The sequence below is a fragment of the Naumovozyma dairenensis genome, chromosome 7 (genome assembly GCF_000227115.2).
Source record: "Naumovozyma dairenensis CBS 421 chromosome 7, complete genome".
NCBI classification, from domain to species: domain Eukaryota; kingdom Fungi; phylum Ascomycota; class Saccharomycetes; order Saccharomycetales; family Saccharomycetaceae; genus Naumovozyma; species Naumovozyma dairenensis.
The window spans coordinates 77,375-95,910 of record NC_016485.2 but is presented as its reverse complement, the minus strand read 5'-3'; the positions used below and the strand labels follow the sequence as shown (position 1 = coordinate 95,910).

The 18,536-nt window shown below is 32.2% G+C and overlaps 6 protein-coding genes and 1 non-coding gene across 7 annotated transcripts; 3 read left to right on the top strand and 4 right to left on the bottom strand.

The window, feature by feature from the left end:
• Positions 1-596: 596 nt before the first annotated feature.
• On the top strand, positions 597-2,645 carry NDAI0G00450 (uncharacterized protein; the record flags this gene model as incomplete). Its single annotated transcript, XM_003671016.2, has 1 exon — positions 597-2,645. The coding sequence occupies one exon, from the start codon at positions 597-599 to the stop codon at positions 2,643-2,645; it is 2,049 nt and encodes a 682-aa protein (XP_003671064.2).
• Positions 2,646-2,889: 244 nt separating this feature from the next.
• NDAI0G00440 (uncharacterized protein) lies at positions 2,890-4,677 on the top strand (the record flags this gene model as incomplete). Its single annotated transcript, XM_003671015.2, has 1 exon — positions 2,890-4,677. The coding sequence occupies one exon, from the start codon at positions 2,890-2,892 to the stop codon at positions 4,675-4,677; it is 1,788 nt and encodes a 595-aa protein (XP_003671063.2).
• A 391-nt stretch (positions 4,678-5,068) lies between these two features.
• Positions 5,069-5,737, bottom strand: RIP1 (ubiquinol--cytochrome-c reductase catalytic subunit RIP1; the record flags this gene model as incomplete). The annotated part of the gene is made up of 1 exon (XM_003671014.2): positions 5,069-5,737. The coding sequence occupies one exon, from the start codon at positions 5,735-5,737 to the stop codon at positions 5,069-5,071; it is 669 nt and encodes a 222-aa protein (XP_003671062.2).
• Positions 5,738-6,618: 881 nt separating this feature from the next.
• Positions 6,619-9,132, top strand: NUP85 (Nup85p; the record flags this gene model as incomplete). Its single annotated transcript, XM_003671013.2, has 1 exon — positions 6,619-9,132. One exon carries the CDS (start codon positions 6,619-6,621, stop codon positions 9,130-9,132), a length of 2,514 nt encoding a protein of 837 aa, XP_003671061.2.
• A 357-nt stretch (positions 9,133-9,489) lies between these two features.
• Positions 9,490-9,972, bottom strand: VMA3 (H(+)-transporting V0 sector ATPase subunit c; the record flags this gene model as incomplete). Its single annotated transcript, XM_003671012.2, has 1 exon — positions 9,490-9,972. One exon carries the CDS (start codon positions 9,970-9,972, stop codon positions 9,490-9,492), a length of 483 nt encoding a protein of 160 aa, XP_003671060.2.
• Positions 9,973-11,252: 1,280 nt separating this feature from the next.
• Positions 11,253-11,324, bottom strand: NDAI0Ltrna4M. The gene has a single exon. It is a non-coding gene; the product is annotated as a tRNA-Met (tRNA).
• Positions 11,325-11,843: 519 nt separating this feature from the next.
• Positions 11,844-17,334, bottom strand: NDAI0G00400 (uncharacterized protein; the record flags this gene model as incomplete). The annotated part of the gene is given in 2 exon segments (XM_003671011.2): positions 11,844-16,178; positions 16,180-17,334. Coding segments are annotated over 2 exon segments (5,490 nt in total).
• Between the last annotated feature and the right edge of the window lie 1,202 nt (positions 17,335-18,536).

Below are 18,536 nucleotides of genomic sequence, written 5' to 3'. Positions count from 1 at the left end.
GACGTTTTGCTAGTTCTTTCGCATGAATATCAAAGAAATCCAGTTGTATTCTCTTTTGTTATGTATTAAGTTCTTTAAACAATTTAACAATTAAACAATAATGGATCTGCCAGACTCCGGGTAATGTGTTGGGGAGCACAAGGCGAGTGAGAGTACGTAGACATCTATATGTTCGTGTCTTATTTCCTTCCTTTTTCTATAATGAAAATACCCTATTCTTAGCCTTCAAGGACTAGAGAATCAGGAACTAGTACCCATGTGGTTTTATCGTTCCATGTATCAAACAGTCCTGTTATTATCATATAAATTCGTTTATTATATTATTCTTCTTGTCGTTGTTTTATCAACGCTGTACGGCAGCGCTATCATTCATTAAAAAACGTCACAAATTAAAAAGTATAAACTTGAATATGAATATGACTGTGAATCGGAAGCTGCATAAGATTATTGATACATCACTCCCATGATGATAACGCTAGGCAAATAATCATAATAGGAAACTATTTCAATCTTTTCTATCATTTCTTCAAAGTTTAAGAATCAATTTTTTCCAACTTTTGGACCTTCTGGTAAAAACTTCAAACCACGAGGGAAAAATGCCGTTAAGTACAGGTACCACTGCTTCAGAAACACAAATATTCACAACTTCGAAAGAGGAAACGAACAGTGCAACTTTGAAAACCAGTAAAAATATTATACTATGTTTTGATGGAACGAGAGAAAATTTTGGACCACAACCATTCACCAATATTTTAAAAATATTCGGTCTTTTAGAGAATGATAAAGATCAAATATGTTATTATCAACCAGGAGTTGGAATCAATGGGGATTTAGATAGAATTGATGAAAATTTGAACTTACGAAGGTTTACATGGTCAAAATTTTATAATATTTTGGATTCCATGTTTGCATTCAGTCTCGATTCTCATATTGTGTCAGCTTATATTTTCCTTATGCAAAATTATGAAATTGGTGATAAGATTTATATGTTTGGTTTTTCAAGAGGTGCTTTCATTGCTAGAGTACTTGCTGGAATGATTGGTAAAGTTGGGTTGTTGCATCCTGGGTTAGAGGAATTAGTTACTTTGGCTTGGAAAATTTATCAAAGTTGGGAATATTCAGAACAACCAAATCAATCTACTTATACAACTACTTTGGCTAGTGAATTCAAAAATATCTTTTGTAGAGATTATGAAGTTAGAATTTGTTTCCAAGGTTTATTTGACTCTGTTAATTCAGTGGGAATTTTGAGAGATAGATTGTTTCCCTTTACCCAGAGGAGTAATATTGTTGATCATGTGAGGCATTGTGTGTCCATTGATGAGAGAAGAGGTAAATTCAAACAACAAGGGTTTTCATCAAATTCTTATTCTACGAGGTTGTTTTCTTTACAATTTCGAACTTATATTTTGGAGGAATTTTCCAACAATTTAACTCCAGTTGAATCTAATGCAAGTGAAAATATATCAACTAAAGAAATTCGGAATCCTCTAATTGATTTTACTATTGGTAAAACCAAAAGCACAGACACTGACTGTGAAAACCCTTGCCAAAGGTTTATTAATCGGAAATGTTTACCTATAGAGACAAGTCGTAAAAGTGTTGAAGGTATTTTCCAAATTTGTGAAAAATTAGATAATGACAGATGTTGCTTTAATTCAGATGGGAGAGATATTCAAGGTGATAAAAATATATTGACACCAGATTTAATTGAGAAATGGTTTATTGGTGATCATTCTGATATTGGTGGAGGATGGGAAATGGATCGCAATACAGAGAATTTTGTTTCATTAATTCCACTAAGATGGATAATAATGGAATCAATGAAATTTGGAGTTAGATTTAAAAATGAACCTTTGAAAAATTTCTTAAAGGAAAACTTGACAGTTGGATCAATACTATCTTTAACTCATGATTTTTTGGACCTATGCCAATTGAAGGAAAATAATCACAAGAAAACATTCCAACTTGAGAAGGAATCCAATATTCCTTTGATACGTAGTTACCTTGATCAGCAAGCGCAAAAGCCAGAGTTCCAACAGGACACTGATGAATTTCGAGAAAGGATGAATAGAAAAATCAAATATACTAGAGGTGGATATTTTACGACAAGAATGTCATTAGGTTGGTGGATTTTAGAGTTTTTACCGATTGGGCTGAAATTACAGAACAGACGTGGTAAATGGAGAAAAGTCTATATTCCCAATTTAGGACAAACCAGAAGTATACCTGAAAATGCTGACTTACATTGGTCGGTATATTGGAAAATAAAATTTGATCCAAATTATAGGCCTACTAACCTGCCCAAATATGCCAGAGATATTATTGAAGAATTTTTACAAATCAAATTGGATAACGGGAGGGAAAGAAAAACCAAGACAATAATGTCACATATGAAATCGTACCCTAATAGGATTGAAAATGAAGGAGAATGGGTCTTAGAGGGGAGTTCCACAGTCACTACAACGACAGCGACTCTTTCTTTTTCCAGTCTTTCTGATCAATTAGATAATACTAACAAGGGAATAAATGCTACAAGGTATTACGAACTACGATCAAATTTCTTGAAATGGCAAGAAACTGATTGGAAAAAAATCCCAGATGATATGGTATTAGAAAGTTTCTTAGATTCAAGTTGCATATAATTGTGTAATTAAAATAATTCTGCAATCAAAGTTTAAGTTCACGTTTATGTATGTTGTTTATTTGTATGTACATGTGTGACAGACGCGTTAAGTAACAAAAGTGAAAAACTTCTTGGATTCTGAATCTAATAACAAGAGACATTGCAGAAGTTCATCCACCACCAATTGATGATCAATATAAAAGAAGGAGAAGCAGAATAGCGTTCATATGTACAGATCTAAAATAAACTAAGGAAATAGAGAGATGGAATTTGATTTTGATTTGAAATGTTTCCCTAAACAGGAACCACCTTCAGTAGAAGATTTTCTTAATTTCCAAAATACCAATGATACAGACAAGGAACTTTCTTTAAAAAGAGTGTATACTCGAATCTTAGAATTGAATCAAAAAAAAATTGAAGATATGGAAGAGAAATTGGTTAATTATGAAGAAGATTTGAAACGTTATAAAGATCGTGAACATGATTTGGATAGTATATTACGTAATAAAGATGAAGAAATTGATGATTTGAGAAACAAATTGAAGAATATCATTAGGAATAAGAGACGATGTATACAACGTAATGTTATGGAAACAGTCAATGATGCTGTTAATACTGATATAGTGACCAATGAATTGGCAAATAACGAAGAATCTACGATTGCTTCTAATGCTCTTGACCTTGTTAATAATGGAATTTCATCTGGTCGTATTGGTCGTGATAATAATGTGGTGAGTAATGTTCGACATGGTATGGGTCATGCCACCTCAGGACTTGGGGGTAGACAACAGACGCTTCAACAGGAACGACAATATGAAACATCTAAAGACTCAAGTATTGATATTGAATTAAGAGAGAATGAAAGGAACGAGGAGGGCAATGAAGATGAACTTGAAGGTCAAGATCAAGATGAAGATAGGGATGCAGTTGATGGCGAGACTACAGAAGCAAGATTCGAACTTGATGATAGCCATAATCTACTATTCCATGAAGAAAGAGTACAAACGTTGAAACGAATGATATTACAAATTAATTGTGAAACGTTAACTGCAAGACAAAGTGTTCTACTTTGTATTAAGACGATGTTAGGTTTAACACCTCATAATCTACGTATGTCAGGAGATTATGCGAAGGATAAAGAGGAAACGTTTATTAAATACTTGTTACTAAAATGTGGACATCATTTTGAAATGACGGTGGACTTATTATTTGCATATAGTCTTTGTCAAGATGGGATTTGTTTATCCATTAGGAACTCATTACGTCGAAATGTGGTTGGTTATGAATTAGAATGTTTATTTTGTGGAGAGTTACAATATAAGATAATCTTTGATAATAGTAGAGTTAAATTTGTGTTTAGGAATAAACATGAACATAAAGATGTTGAACAAGGCGAAAGGAAACATGTATGTACATTTGGGTCAGTGAAACGGCATCAAATACATGTTAAGAAGGGTCAATTGACGCCTTATATGGAACAAGAATATGCCACAGATATTGAAAAATTACGTCCCTTGTTACACAATGATGGAAATTTATTAATACATTTATTACTCATTATAAAGGAAAGGATCTTAGTGTTGACCAAGCCGATTAAAGCTGTTGCATCTGTTTGTCGATTAATAGTTGATTATAGTGATGGGTTTGTAAAACCTTCTTATGCTGGTAATAATACAATGAGTAATAATTTGAGCATGGATATTAGTGATAGTAGAGAAAATTCAATACCTATTTCAAAAAGTAATAATAGTAATAATAATGATAACAGTACTGATAGTGCTGATGATAAGGTAATGAAACAAAGAAAAAAAGCAGTGGAAAAATTAGTGAAGAATGTCTTATTAGAGACTTTACATTTTGAAGAAAAGTTTGACACTCTGAATCAAATTAAAGATGAGATAAACAAATTAGGTTTAGGATCTGCATTAGAAGATAGAGAGACATATTCTCGTCGACTCCATGACAGACTAAGAAAGTCGTTAGCATATGCAGTGGATAAGGCATATTCTTCAGAGGCATTTAATATAGATAATTTTTTCGATACTGAATGAAAACAACACTATTGAATAAATGAAACGAAGCGGTAAAGAAGAATTTGACTCACTTTTAATTGTATCACTATGTATTATTTAATAAGGATCATGGAACAATACTAAACTATATAGCTCCGTAGCCCATAAACTTATTGATAAATAAATAATAAGTCATTATATTTCGATTTTTTTTCTTGTATATATATACACATGTAACGGTATAGCTTTTCACAGATCCAGTAAGTATAACTATAAATAAATATATAATAATAAGAATAAGAAGAAGGAATTTAAAATTTTACTTTCTTTGAATGGGAATAATAATAGTAGTAGTAATAAGGAATGAATAAATATCTGCGTGGTCATCATAATTTTTTTTCGAGTCTGAGTCTTTGATAAGAGTGAGATTCTAACCGATAATAACTTTATCACCATCGAATTCATAATTTGGAATTTCCAAATTCAATGGAGCAGGACCCTTTCTAATTCTTCCCGAGATATCGTAATGAGACCCATGGCAAGGGCAAAACCAACCACCAAAATCACCTGATTCACCAATAGGAACACACCCTAAATGGGTACAAATACCCAACATGATTAACCATTCTGGATTTTGTACTCTATCTGAATCTGTTTGAGGATCTTTCAAATCGGTCATGCTAATTTCATTAGCTTCTTGAATTTCATGAGATGTTCTATGTCTAATGAAAACAGGTTTCCCTTGCCATTTCACTACGACATTCTTACCTACTGGTATGGTAGCTAAATTGACTTCAATTTTGGCCATAGCTAGAACATCAGCTGATGCAGACATTGATGAGATGAATGTCTCTACGGTTGATTTAGCACCAGCGGAAGATAATAAACCAAGGGATCCGACCATGAAATATGCATAGGATCTTGATTTATCATTGTTTGTATGATCTTCCTTCAAGACGTCATCAAAATTTGGAGTTTTGTAGGTGGATTTATTGATTGGATTTGGAGTAGATGATATTAGACGTGTTAATGGGAGAGAGATTTGCTGTGGTGATTTCACTAGGGAAGTAGTAACTTTGGACCTTAATATAGGGAGCATAATTGATATATATTTTTTTGTAGGTATTTTAGTGGGAAAGGAAATCTTATAATATTCCAGAGGTATGCTTTTATTCTCTGGATATGGTAATAATGCTATTTCCTAGAGAGTCCTTGTTTGTAGTGTTGGAGGAGTATGTATATATATCCCTAACTATCCGATGCAAGTTTTTGCTTGAACTACATAAATACATATACTAATAAGAAAGGAAAATTGGTTTGTAAACAAGTGAACTGTAACTATGAGATGAAGAAATACTAACTAATCGTTTGTTGCATGCATAGTTGTTGTCACAGCACTGTCTTTGTCTCTGTCTCTGTCCTGTAGTTAAACATCTAATTTTTCACTATTAAAGGATAATCATGTTAAGTTAATTAAAATTTTGTGGATGATTGGCTGGCGCTCGTATCGGAACAAATTTCCTATTTGGGGAACAACAAGAAATGGGGGGGGGGGTAGGGGACATATACCCTATCCTGCAATTAGGTCTTTCATCGTTTACCCTTATAAAATAAAATATTAACCCTTAGTATCCGTTAATAGATCTACGGATACTTTTTCAAAATAAATATCACTTTATACGGATTTCAAAACATTTTTTTCACATCTGGAAATTAATAAACTAAGATATATAGCAGTTAGTTACATTATATAATATATAGAAATGATTTATAGATATATGAATAGAGTTGAAGAAGGATAACTGTGTCTGAATTCGAAGAATTTAATACCGCCGCTTATCTTTTTCATTCAATTGTGCGTGCACCTGTATTGATAGTGCAAAATTTAGACTTGTTGTCAATTACGATTGCGTTCAATAATTGAGATTGAAAGAATCATAATAAATTGCTACCATCACATCGACTAAAAAAAAACACATCATGACTAAAAGCACAAATGATTTGCTAATGGATACCAATAATTTCGATTTTATCGATGATAATGAAAGTATAAATGATGACGATAATATGGGTTTGGATCAAGAATCGAAACATAGTGATGCTGTGGATAGCGATAAAGAAGAAGAAGAACAAAATGACGAGGATGAGGACATTGATGACACTTCGTTCGAGATAGATCCCGTCAGTAATGTTCCAATTATTAGATTAACCAAAAAGAAATCAGATTTACCTTTAAAAAATACCTCTACCCTCTCATCTTCTTCTCATTTGAAATTTAAACTAGGACCTTTAAATTCACAAAATTTAGCATTTATAACAGAGAATTCCACAAAATCGCATGCATACAATTCAATATTATATCCAATTCAATTACCAAATGTAGATAACTCAAAGGAATTCCCCGTATACGTTTCTAAATTATTTGAAATTTATAATGATTTAGGTGATGATCGTGTATTCACTATCCCCACTTTCGGTTTAATTAAATCTTCATCGTTGAAAAATCATAATGTAGTGGTCAATATGGCAATGGAAACAATGATAAATGAATTAGAAATCTTTATCAACACTTTACAAAAAAATTATGAGAGTGAAAAAGAACATCAGCAAGAAGAACAAGAACAAGAACGACAACAGTATGTGGAAATTGGTTCTAAATTCTTTATGTTAGAAGATTCATTAACCATATTAAATTGTTTAAAAACTTTTCATTTTATTTGTGATAACAATAATATTGAAACAAATGACGACGAACAAGATTTTATATCAAATGACGAATTTGACACTGATTCGATTAGAAATAAATTCATCACTTCTTTATTATGCTGGATTAATCGTTCAGATGGTCAGCCTGATGAAGCATACATTGAACAAGTCTTTAATAACAACACTACTGGAGTAAACGAACACGAGAGTAAAGGTGTATTTGGTACGATTTTCTTTTGGAAATTGTTAAATCAATTATTATTAAGAGGTTTATTCCAACAAGCAATCTTATGTATAGAGAGATCAAATATTCTAGAGTATTTAGAAACGCAATGTTCGAGTTCATTCCAAATAATGAAAGATTTAATATCACTCTTAGAGAATTACCCAACAGATTCGTATACTAAATTTAGAGAATGGAAAGCATACACACTACAATTACTTTCTAATTTTAATGATTCAGAGAATAAAATTTCTGGTGAGTTAAGAGATTCCATTGAAGATACATTATTGATAATAAGTGGTAATGAAAATAAAATATTATATTATTCGAAAACTTGGTATGAATCTCTATCCGGATTTTTATTATATTATATTCCATCATTAAAATTAATTCAACAATATTTACAATTATCATTGGAAAGACATTCTTTAGATTTAACAAATAACTGGGAGAATTCATGTGTTAAGATCATTCAAAATAATATTCATTCTATTTTACCTCAATTAGAATCCTTAGATTCATGTACTGCTGCATTCACAGCTGCCATATGTGAAGCAAAGGGGTTACTAGAACCATTTGAATATACGACAAATGATCTTACAGATGAAAATGCAAATGAAATAGAAGATTTATTCTCTAGAAAGAATGGTATGGCAAGTTATCTAATTAATAATTTTGCATTAGAATTATGTTCATCCAATGATAAACAACTATGGCCGATTGCCATTGGGTTAATATCATTATGTCCCCAACAAAATGGCTTAAATAATTATAGTATCAAGAAATTAACTATATCGGAATTATTATTACATTACCCTTTTGAAACTAATGATGATATTGAATGGATGTTAAGTATATGTGCGCAATGGAAATTACCACGTGTAGCAAAAAGTCTCTATACCATATTGGGGAATCAAATGTTATATCAAGGTAGTACTATTGAAGCTATTACTAATTTCAGTAAAGCTGGTAAATTTGAATTAGTTAAACAATATTCATGGACATTATTTGAAGCTTCCATTTTAAATAATGCACCATTAGATGATCAAATTTTAAATGCAATTGCAACTTATAATACAACGAATTCAAACAGTGCAAACAAAATTGTAAGTATACCTAATTATATTATTTATAATTTGTTGACAAGTGCAATGAGACAAACTTTAGCTCCATATGCTGTTTTATATCAATTTTATCAAGCTAGAGATAATCAAGAATGGGCTAAGGCATTACGATTATTAATATCATTAATTGAATTCCCATATTTACCTAAATGTTATTTGATTCTTTTGGTTATGAAATTTTTATATCCAATTTATCTTTGTGACGATGATGATTCTAAGGTTAAAGGTGATGATGTTGTTTTTGATGAATTTTTAATTTTGAATATTATTGAATCATTAGAAGACAAATGGGATAATGACGATATTAAATCGAAAGAGTTTTATGAGAAGGAGAAAACCATTGCAAGTACGAATTGTCCTTCTTTTCCAAAGGAACTGCATGAATTTAATAAAATTGTTAAGAAAAGGTTGAATTTTAAGATATATGAAGAATTTATGTAATAATGCTCGTCCATGGTATGTATATGTTATAGACCTTTTTAGACAAGCAGTAATCAATATTATAAACATACTACCATCATACTGTAATTGTACTACCTAAATTATTTTTCTTTTTTGAGCTTATTACTTATGTTTTTAAACTTGATTATTCGTATATATATATATATATATATTTATGAAACAAAGTATAAAGATAAAGGGAAAGGCAGGAGAAGATGAAAAGAAGAGAATTGGATATGAATTTGATATTAGGAAATTCAAACATTCAAAGATGATATAACGTTTTTTTCATATCGCTCTTCTATATCTTTTTTGTGAAAGATAACGGTGTTACTAATGGATATCGAAGTTATTGGCTTAACAGCTAACATCTTGAGTTGATCTAGAGTTTAACAATAAAGCGACAATCAACCCATATAAACCTAAAACTTCAGCGAAAATCAAAATCAAAACCATACCGACGAACAATCTTGGTTGATGAGCAGTCCCTCTGACACCTGCATCACCGACAATACCAATGGCGAACCCAGCTGCTAGTCCACTCAATCCGACAGAAAGACCTGCACCTAATTGTAAGAACCCAGTATATAAAGCTTGACTTTGAGCCAATGAAGAACTAACCAAGACAGAAACGACCAACCCATAAATGGCAATGATACCAGCCATAACGACTGGAATAATACTTTTGACTAAAAGATCAGGCCTTAGGACACATGATGCACAAATACCGACACCTGATTTGGCAGTACCATAAGCGGCACCGAAGGAGGTGAAAACAATGGCTGCTGCACAACCCATAGCACCAAAGAATGGAGCATAAACTGGACATAAATCACTCATGATGGATTATAATAATAGTAGTAGTAGAAACGTGTTCTTGTTTTGTAGCTGTTCTGTTCTTTTAATGTTAAAGAAATAAGAAAAGCTTTGTTGTTGTCTTGAGAACTTCCTAAGGTAATATGCTCAAAAATACAGTTGAATCAATTCAATAAAAGGTTTGAAAACTTCAAGGCGATGAGGATGGGATGGGATGGGATTCTGTATATATAATACGTAATGGCTGTAAAAATAAGTGTTACACTTTTCTTTATAAGTTGACATTTTTTCCAATTTTACAATTTTGGGAATATTTGAAGGGTTGTTGCTTCTTTTTCATTCTTTGCTTTGCAGTCCGTTGTCCGGTGGGCTGGGCTTTGTGTGGTGCACGGGTGGTGGTAAGATATGTTTACCTTCTGTTACCCGGAACACTGTAAGTGTATCGTTAAACACGGTCTATTTATTTCTTCCTCAATTTCTAATCCGTTTCCCCTTGGTAATAATATTCCCATTAAGTTTCCCATCACTTCTTAATCAAATATCATGTGCGGTAGGTAGATAGAGGAGAGATAGAACGAGACCCATCCGTATTAAAGAGGGAAATAACTGAATGAATAAATAAACAAATAAATAAATAAATAAATAAATAAATAAATAGGTTGTTGACTAACTAATTGTACTAAGTGTACCGATAATTTTGCTCTAATTTAGTCAATTTACAATTTGGAAGTTCTTGCAATTCCCTTTTAAGGCGGAAAATTAAGGGTAGACGCTTTAACCGGCATATTCCAAAAAAAGGCAGGATAAACTCAATACATATATAGTCTACCATAGAGGCAACTTTCTTTTCTTAGTACTTATTATTACTGAAGAAGGACGTAGATGTCTACCTCATGGTATCTCAGAGACACTATCAATATATAAATACCCTTCATCGTGAACTATAAGTGTGATATGTTTTTTAGAACGGCACAAGAAAGATTGTAAAACTCAGTAACTTATTGGGTTCTGAATTAAAACAAACAGAGGCTTGATGTGTTCACAAGGAAAAGGAATGAGGTTCCTACAGTAACTAGTTTTATGCTGAGACCTAGAAAGCCGTTGAGGACTATGGAAATTATTGCAAAAAAGTAAACAACTCAAAGAAATTTTAGAGGCTTTATCTAAAACTTTGCCTTCTTTTTTATTTGTTATTTTTAATATTCAATCAATGAATATATTACTTTTAATTAAAAGGCATTGTATCACAGTATAAATGATATTAAAAAAATTTACCAAAAATAAGTTGGAAGAAAAAAAATACTTAGCGCCGCTCGGTTTCGATCCGAGGACATCAGGGTTATGAGCCCTGCGCGCTTCCACTGCGCCACGGCGCTTTTAATCCGATGATTTGTATTAAAGGCGTGAGGAACATCTTCAGACAGGACTACGTCGTCAGACAAATTGTTGTGAATATCTTGATTGTTGTTTTTGTTTGAAAAGTTGGAATGTGTTTACGCTCGGAAGCAGCGTTTTATTCGAGTAGATATTGCTTTTTACGAGATATAACTGTTGGAAATAAGCCATAACTATCCTTTGGATCAGTTAAATTGGGAGAAATATGTGTTGCAATGTTACTAACACTTTTTCAAGGTATAACCAGTCCTCCTCTTTTAGCATTTGCCAAAGAGTACTATACATAACGTATATATATATCTATATATCTCTTATATATTTTATTTTCTCGATGATATCTCATCGTGAAAATTTTCCTTTCTCTTGTCGCCTCGGCATATCTACCGTACATTACGACAATATTGTGTGTCTGTAAATCAATGTCCTTTTAGCAAATCGACATATATGTACCATATATTCCAATACACCCCGTAAAAGACATTTATTTTTATTGACTTCCATTATTCAGGATCTGGTCTCCCAATATAGTTTATTTCTATTTTTTCAATATATGGAAGTAATGTCTGTGGGTTCACTGTACCATTCATTATGTTTATAAGAGTCTTAAATTTTTCGGCTGTCACAACCTTTGTGTGTTCATCAGCTACATTTTCTACTCCACTAATTTTAAAGAGATTAATATTATTCTTTTCAAATTCTTCTCTGAGTCTTGTGAGTGGTATCAATATTGGTTTTTTTCTGGTTTTCATATACGGTTGTTTTATCCAGTCAAGTGCTGGTTGACAATCACTTATTACATCTACTAGTATTTTCCTCCTTGTAATTTTTTCAATTTTTTCTTTTAACATCAATGCCATGAGTGTACCATAGTTAATACCATAGAGTTCAGCTTCAGGTGATGAATTACACGTTTTTGTTGTTTGTTTACTTTGTGAAAGTATTAAGTTATTCCCATACCAAATATGCACCCCTATCCTGGATTTATAATCATATTCTGTTGCTACGGAAGCATCCGAGATCATTGTCAATTTTGGACACTTTTGTATATCCTTTTTTAAAGTTAGTTTTAAGTCCCTCGTTTGATCCAGGTATTTGATAATTCTTTCTACCCATTCAAAAACTTTACTATGTGGAAGTTTTGTGAGTCTGGCAACCTTTGCTGCTGCAAACTCAATATCAAGTCTACCTCTGCTCCTAATATATGTAATTTTTCCTACTATCTGTTGTAACTTCTTTACTTTATCTTTCATCTCATTTTCGTTGAAGTCACTCTTCTCATATATTGGATTATATTTATATTCAGATGGAAATGGAGTCTTGAATTTCCTTTTAGTTTGTATTTCTGGAAATTCTTTCATCATTCGTTGGATGTAGCCATTTAACGACAATGTTGCTTGCCCGGTATTTAAATCATATTCAAGGTCTAGACCTAATATATCTGTTGATAGACGGTTATTTTTCATGGTACCAACAATTTTTAGAGTAAACTCCTTTTGAAACATTATTATTATTTTATCTATATCTTCCTCAGACTTTGCTGCAATTACTGTATCATCTACATATGCAGCTATCATCACACTTCTGTCCTCATTTGTATAAAACCCTGGGGAGTATTCAGTATCATAGAGTCCATTCTTATTCATGAAAGTACGTAGTGTGTCATTCCAATTCTTTGGACTTTGTTTTAGGCCATAAATTGATTTATAAAGAGGAGTAATTTTTGATCTATCCTGTGGATGCTGTATGTATAATTTTTCTTCAATATCAGCATATAAGAAGGCGTGGTTAATATCCATTGTTCTAATTGTCAGTTCTTTTTCTAATGCGAGAATTAGAAACAACTTTAAGCTTTCCATATTTAACAGTGATGTATCGATGTCTCCATATGATTCATCAGACTGTAAGTCACCTCTAGCCACAATACGAGCTTTATAAGTTCCGTCACGTTTGATATCAAATATAGGTTGTATTGGAATTACTTGATCTCCTGGTACCTCTCTTTTGTTCAGTTTTATTGTTGGGTCAATAGTTTTTGTTTGGATAAAACTGTTTATTTCCTTCTGTAATGCCTGCTTGAATTTGATCTTCTCTTCTACATTTTTGTTATTTGTTATGGCATCACGTAAATAGATGGATCTAACCTTGTTAAATTTTATTTTATTATTGTTTTTATTTTTTAGTTTTATACGTCTCAACCGCATCTTTTTATTTTTTCTTGTTCTGATTGATACAGGTCTACCGTCATTTTTTATATTTTTTAGTGCATTTGTAGTGCTTTCTTTTAGCGATGAAGGAATTATCATATCACTACCTTCACTATTGTCACTTTCACTATCATTTTCTGTGTCATCTAGCTCTTCAATAGTTCTTCTATTATTTTTTTTATTGCGCACTACCGGTTTTTCTAGTGACTTTAATTTTTTAGTTAGAAATTTTGGAATATTTCTTGGTTTTGTAGTTTTATTATCTTTCCACCATATTCTCTTATTTATTTTTGTGGATTTTGACTCATTAATTTTTGTATTATTTTTTTTATTGCGCACTACCGGTTTTTCTAGTGACTTTAATTTTTTAGTTAGAAATTTTGGAATATTTCTTGGTTTTGTAGTTTTATTATCTTTCCACCATATTCTCTTATTTATTTTTGTGGATTTTGACTCATTAATTTTTGTATTATTTTGTGTTTGTTCACTATTCTTATTCGGTTCCTTGATTTCTTTGTGATGATCAGTAGAAGTGTCTCCAACATCTTTTTCATATATATTTTCATTTTCAGTATGCTGTTTTACTACATCTTTAGTAACTTGTGTTTGTGGTTCATCATCTATGGTGTTGGGTGAAAAAGATGTTTCATTGTACTCTTCGATAGTTGGATCAATTTTATCATTGCCTTCATCATCGACAGTGTTATGGTCTTTTATTTGTTCTTCATTCTCAAAAATTTTATCTGCCATGGAATTATCTTGATCTTCCATAGATGTGACAGTTTCTATGTCATCTGTTAACTGATTCACTGTATTAGTTGTACCTTCGTTATTCTTATTTTGTTCTTGTTCATTGAATAACTCTGTCTCTTCTTCTACGTCTGTGTCACTTACTTGTTCTATATCATCATCAGTTATTGACTCATCACTTATTACCAATTCATTTTCACTTACTAGTTCTTCAGCTAAGTTCTCTAATTCCATGTCAGTATCATTATGTTCTTCAATGTCAGAAAAGTAGTCTATTTCATTATCAGTAAGATTTTCTTCGTTGTGAAATAAATGTTCTATCTCTTGAGCATCATAGTCTGTCATTTCAAATTTACCATTGTTCTGATGAAGAATGTCTTTGTAGAATTGATCATAGTCTTTTGTCTTAGTTTCTATGTTATTTGGATTCAATATAGTATAATTATTTGTTGGAATTATCTTGTGACTTTTTCCTTGGGGGACAAAAAATACGTAACCATCACCTTCAATATTCTTACACAAAGCTCTTGCAATATATCCCGTGGGTTTCTGTTTGTTTTTGGTCGGTTGCCAAATCACAGCGGGGGCTCCGAATGGGATAAATGATCGTAAATAGATCTCAATATTGGGTTTACTCACCAGTTTTACCGGTGACGTTTTAATTTGCTTATTGTAAATACAATTACGAACCTCTGTAGCAGCCCTGGCAGCGTAGTGCCAAAATCTTTGTGACATAGTCGTCTGCGTAAGTAGAGTTCTAATATCACCTGAAATTGTTCTGATGACTCTTTCTGCACGGGCATTACCAGCATGATCCTGAGTTGAAGTGTAAATTGGAACTATTCCAAGTCCATTCAAAATTCCTTGTAAATATTCATTATGGAATTCTGTTCCCCGATCCATTCTTAATTCTTTCACTGTTCTTTCAAATTGTTTTTCTATTCTATTAATGTTCTTCTCAATTTGATTTCCTATGGTAATTTTATCCTTCGTGGTATGGAAACTTGTAATTAAATAGCGTGAAACACTGTCAATCATTACCAGCATATATTTTGGATTGTTGGGTACATTTGTAGCTACTGGTCCAAAAATATCAAGACTCCATGAGTATCCAGGTTCCTTATCTTTATAGTGATAATTCATTGCACCCTTATAATGGTTATGTCTTGTGGATTTGCCTAACAGACATATTTCACATTCCGTATTTTCTGAATTTGTGATATCTTTTACATCTGCGAATATTCCCTTTTTTATCGATTCAATAATAGCTTGTGAAGATGCATGTGACAGTCTTTGATGAGCTTCTTTGTACTCAATAGTCTTGTTTATAGCAGTAGGGTTCATTGGAGTTATTCTTCTAACCTTCTGAGTTGTAGGTACTGTTAAAATATCTTCGTGATGTACCCACAATGTTTTATTAACTATTTTCATAGGTACCAAAAAGTTCTTGTTCTTTAAATATCTGTAATTACTGTCAATAGTGAATCCTACTTTGTCTCTTAGACAGATAGCACTTAGTATTGTAGCATCTTCTTTTGGAGCATAAAAGACTGGAAGATAATCTGTCTTGTTTGTATTGGTCTTAATTTTTAATTTACCTTTTCCAGTAATTTTAATGGCATTGCCTTCTCCAACTCCAAAGAATGTTGGTCTTGTGTCTAAACTTTCATAGTCTTCGATCCATTGTAATTCTGGTGTTAGATTTATTCCTGAACATGTATCTATAGCGATGTCTAGGGGCTTGTTTGTAGTATTATTATTTTTTATTTTTTCTGTTTTATAATTTTTTTCTTTGATTTTTGGAGATTTTTCTATATTTTTTGTTTTTTTATTAGTAACTCTTCTAATGATCTTACCAGATTCAATTTCCTGTATCTTGCCTAAGATCAGTTACTTTCTTTAATGGACAGTTCCAATAACCATGAAGTAAAGAATTACACGTCTGACATGGTCTTTCATCTTCCTCATAGACCTCCGCGAGCTCTTTGATTAGGTTAATGTTTGCTATGATTACAGTGATCATCTCTCTTGGTGATTTGTTCAATAGCTCTTCTAGTCCCATCGCAGAGTTCATCAATGAAGTTCTAAGGTCGTTACTTAGACATTTATAAATTTTCATATTGATAAACTTATTGTCCAGTGGTTTGGCATTTTCTGGATCTTCTGTATAAATTTCCAGTAAAATGATATTGTCTAACACATGTCTAATTTCATTTGTGTTAGAACAATATTTGTCAATTAATATCTTTTTCCACATCTTGTCTTTAGTTACTCTTGGGAATTTTTTCTTTGTTACATTTTCTAGTTCTAGAAATATTTCGGTTGCCGTTGATCCTAGTTTACCAAAACTGTAAAGTTTTTTTCCTAATGAGTTTTGAATGACTTTCCTTAATATCACCTCTTCACCTTCTGTGATATCTTCACCTTTTGTGATATTATCTAAGTGCCAAATATTACATAGACTTGATAGATTATCACACCATTTCGGGAAAGTACTTAATTCTTCCAATTTTTCGCTTAGTTGCGCAGAGGGATCTTCATAATAGAAGCGTACTTCTTTTCCATTACTTGTCCTAACCTCATAGAACTTACCTCTTGAATCATTGTTTGACAGCAAAAGAGTTGGTTCTGGAGAGTTATATTCCAATATGTTGTTTTTTGGAGTAATTTTTAAAACATTTGTATTAATTTTGTTTTCCTTGATATTAGTTTTTTTTTCAGTTGTGTTATTGTTATCAGACAATGTTAGTCTTGATAATTCTTTTTGTAATTTAATTAATGATGTAGCATGATATTCTGCCATCGATTCAATCTGTTGTAATTCAGATTGAACTTGTTTGATTTTGTTAAAACGTTCTGTATCTTTAACGTTTGATAAAATCTTTGTTAGTTGTGTTCTAGATTCCTTTTTGGATTCATCTAGAACTTCGATTAGTTGTTTCAATGACTTAATGTCTTCATTTTTTGATTTAATTAAGCGAAGATTCTCACTCTTTTGAGATTCCTCACTGGGGTCGCCATGTTGGAAATAAGCCATAACTATCCTTTGGATCAGTTAAATTGGGAGAAATATGTGTTGCAATGTTACTAACACTTTTTCAATGTATAACCAGTCGTCCTCTTTTAGCATTTGCCAAAGAGTACTATACATAACGTATATATATATCTATATATCTCTTATATATTTTATTTTCTCGATGATATCTCATCGTGAAAATTTTCCTTTCTCTTGTCGCCTCGGCATATCTACCGTACATTACGACAATATTGTGTGTCTGTAAATCAATGTCCTTTTAGCAATCGACATATATGTACCATATATTCCAATAGCAGGATCTGACCTTATAGGTAGATTCGTTGTAGAATTGCTCCTCCCCGTCCTAGGACAGGAAAGTAATATATATTATACACTTTACATATGGAATAAAAAATTTCTTCTATAGGAAACATATATCGTGTTGTACGAAACCACGTGTCTGTACACTATGTGCCAGATACATATAATTCCGACAGCTATCTAATAGGATAATCCCGTACTGAAGATCTCGATTCAACTCCTTGTTAGTCTAACTAAACACAGGCTATGAATCCTCTTTGATCTGACGATATACCATCCGCGACCTCAACCACGGATATCTCATATCCGTGACCTCGTCTACGGGTAGTAAAGTTCACTTCACTACAAAATTTTTACTGTATGATTAATTTGTCAGGGATATACCAACAAATTCCTCTTTGTAATTACGTAAACGAGCTGGTTCACAATTTTAAGGATACGTGTACATAAGATACACTTATACTTATACTTGAAAAGACACTTAAGCTTCATAGTCATTGTTGATAGACAAGGTGTAGATACAGTGGTCACAGTATTGGGGTGGGTATTTATTTCATGCATGTCCATTTGCGGACCCTCTGCTCACCTCTGCTCGAACAATATTTACGATTAAGGTATATTAATAATCGACGGTGAAACTCAAGATACCTAATTTTTGGATATATTGTCGAGCAAGTGTTCCATCATATTCATTGTTATTGTTGTCCTATAGGTATCTCATGATCAAACTTGCCATCTAATGACTTCAACACAGCTGCACCCCATGGATCTGTTCTCCAGTCAGCGGTCCAGCACTCTGAGTCTAGGGTATGTAATGCATCTGCTGTGGCAACTGTTAAGATCTCCTTGTTATCATTAACAGGTTCATTGGAAATTTCTTCGTTTTCTAATTTTGCTCTGGA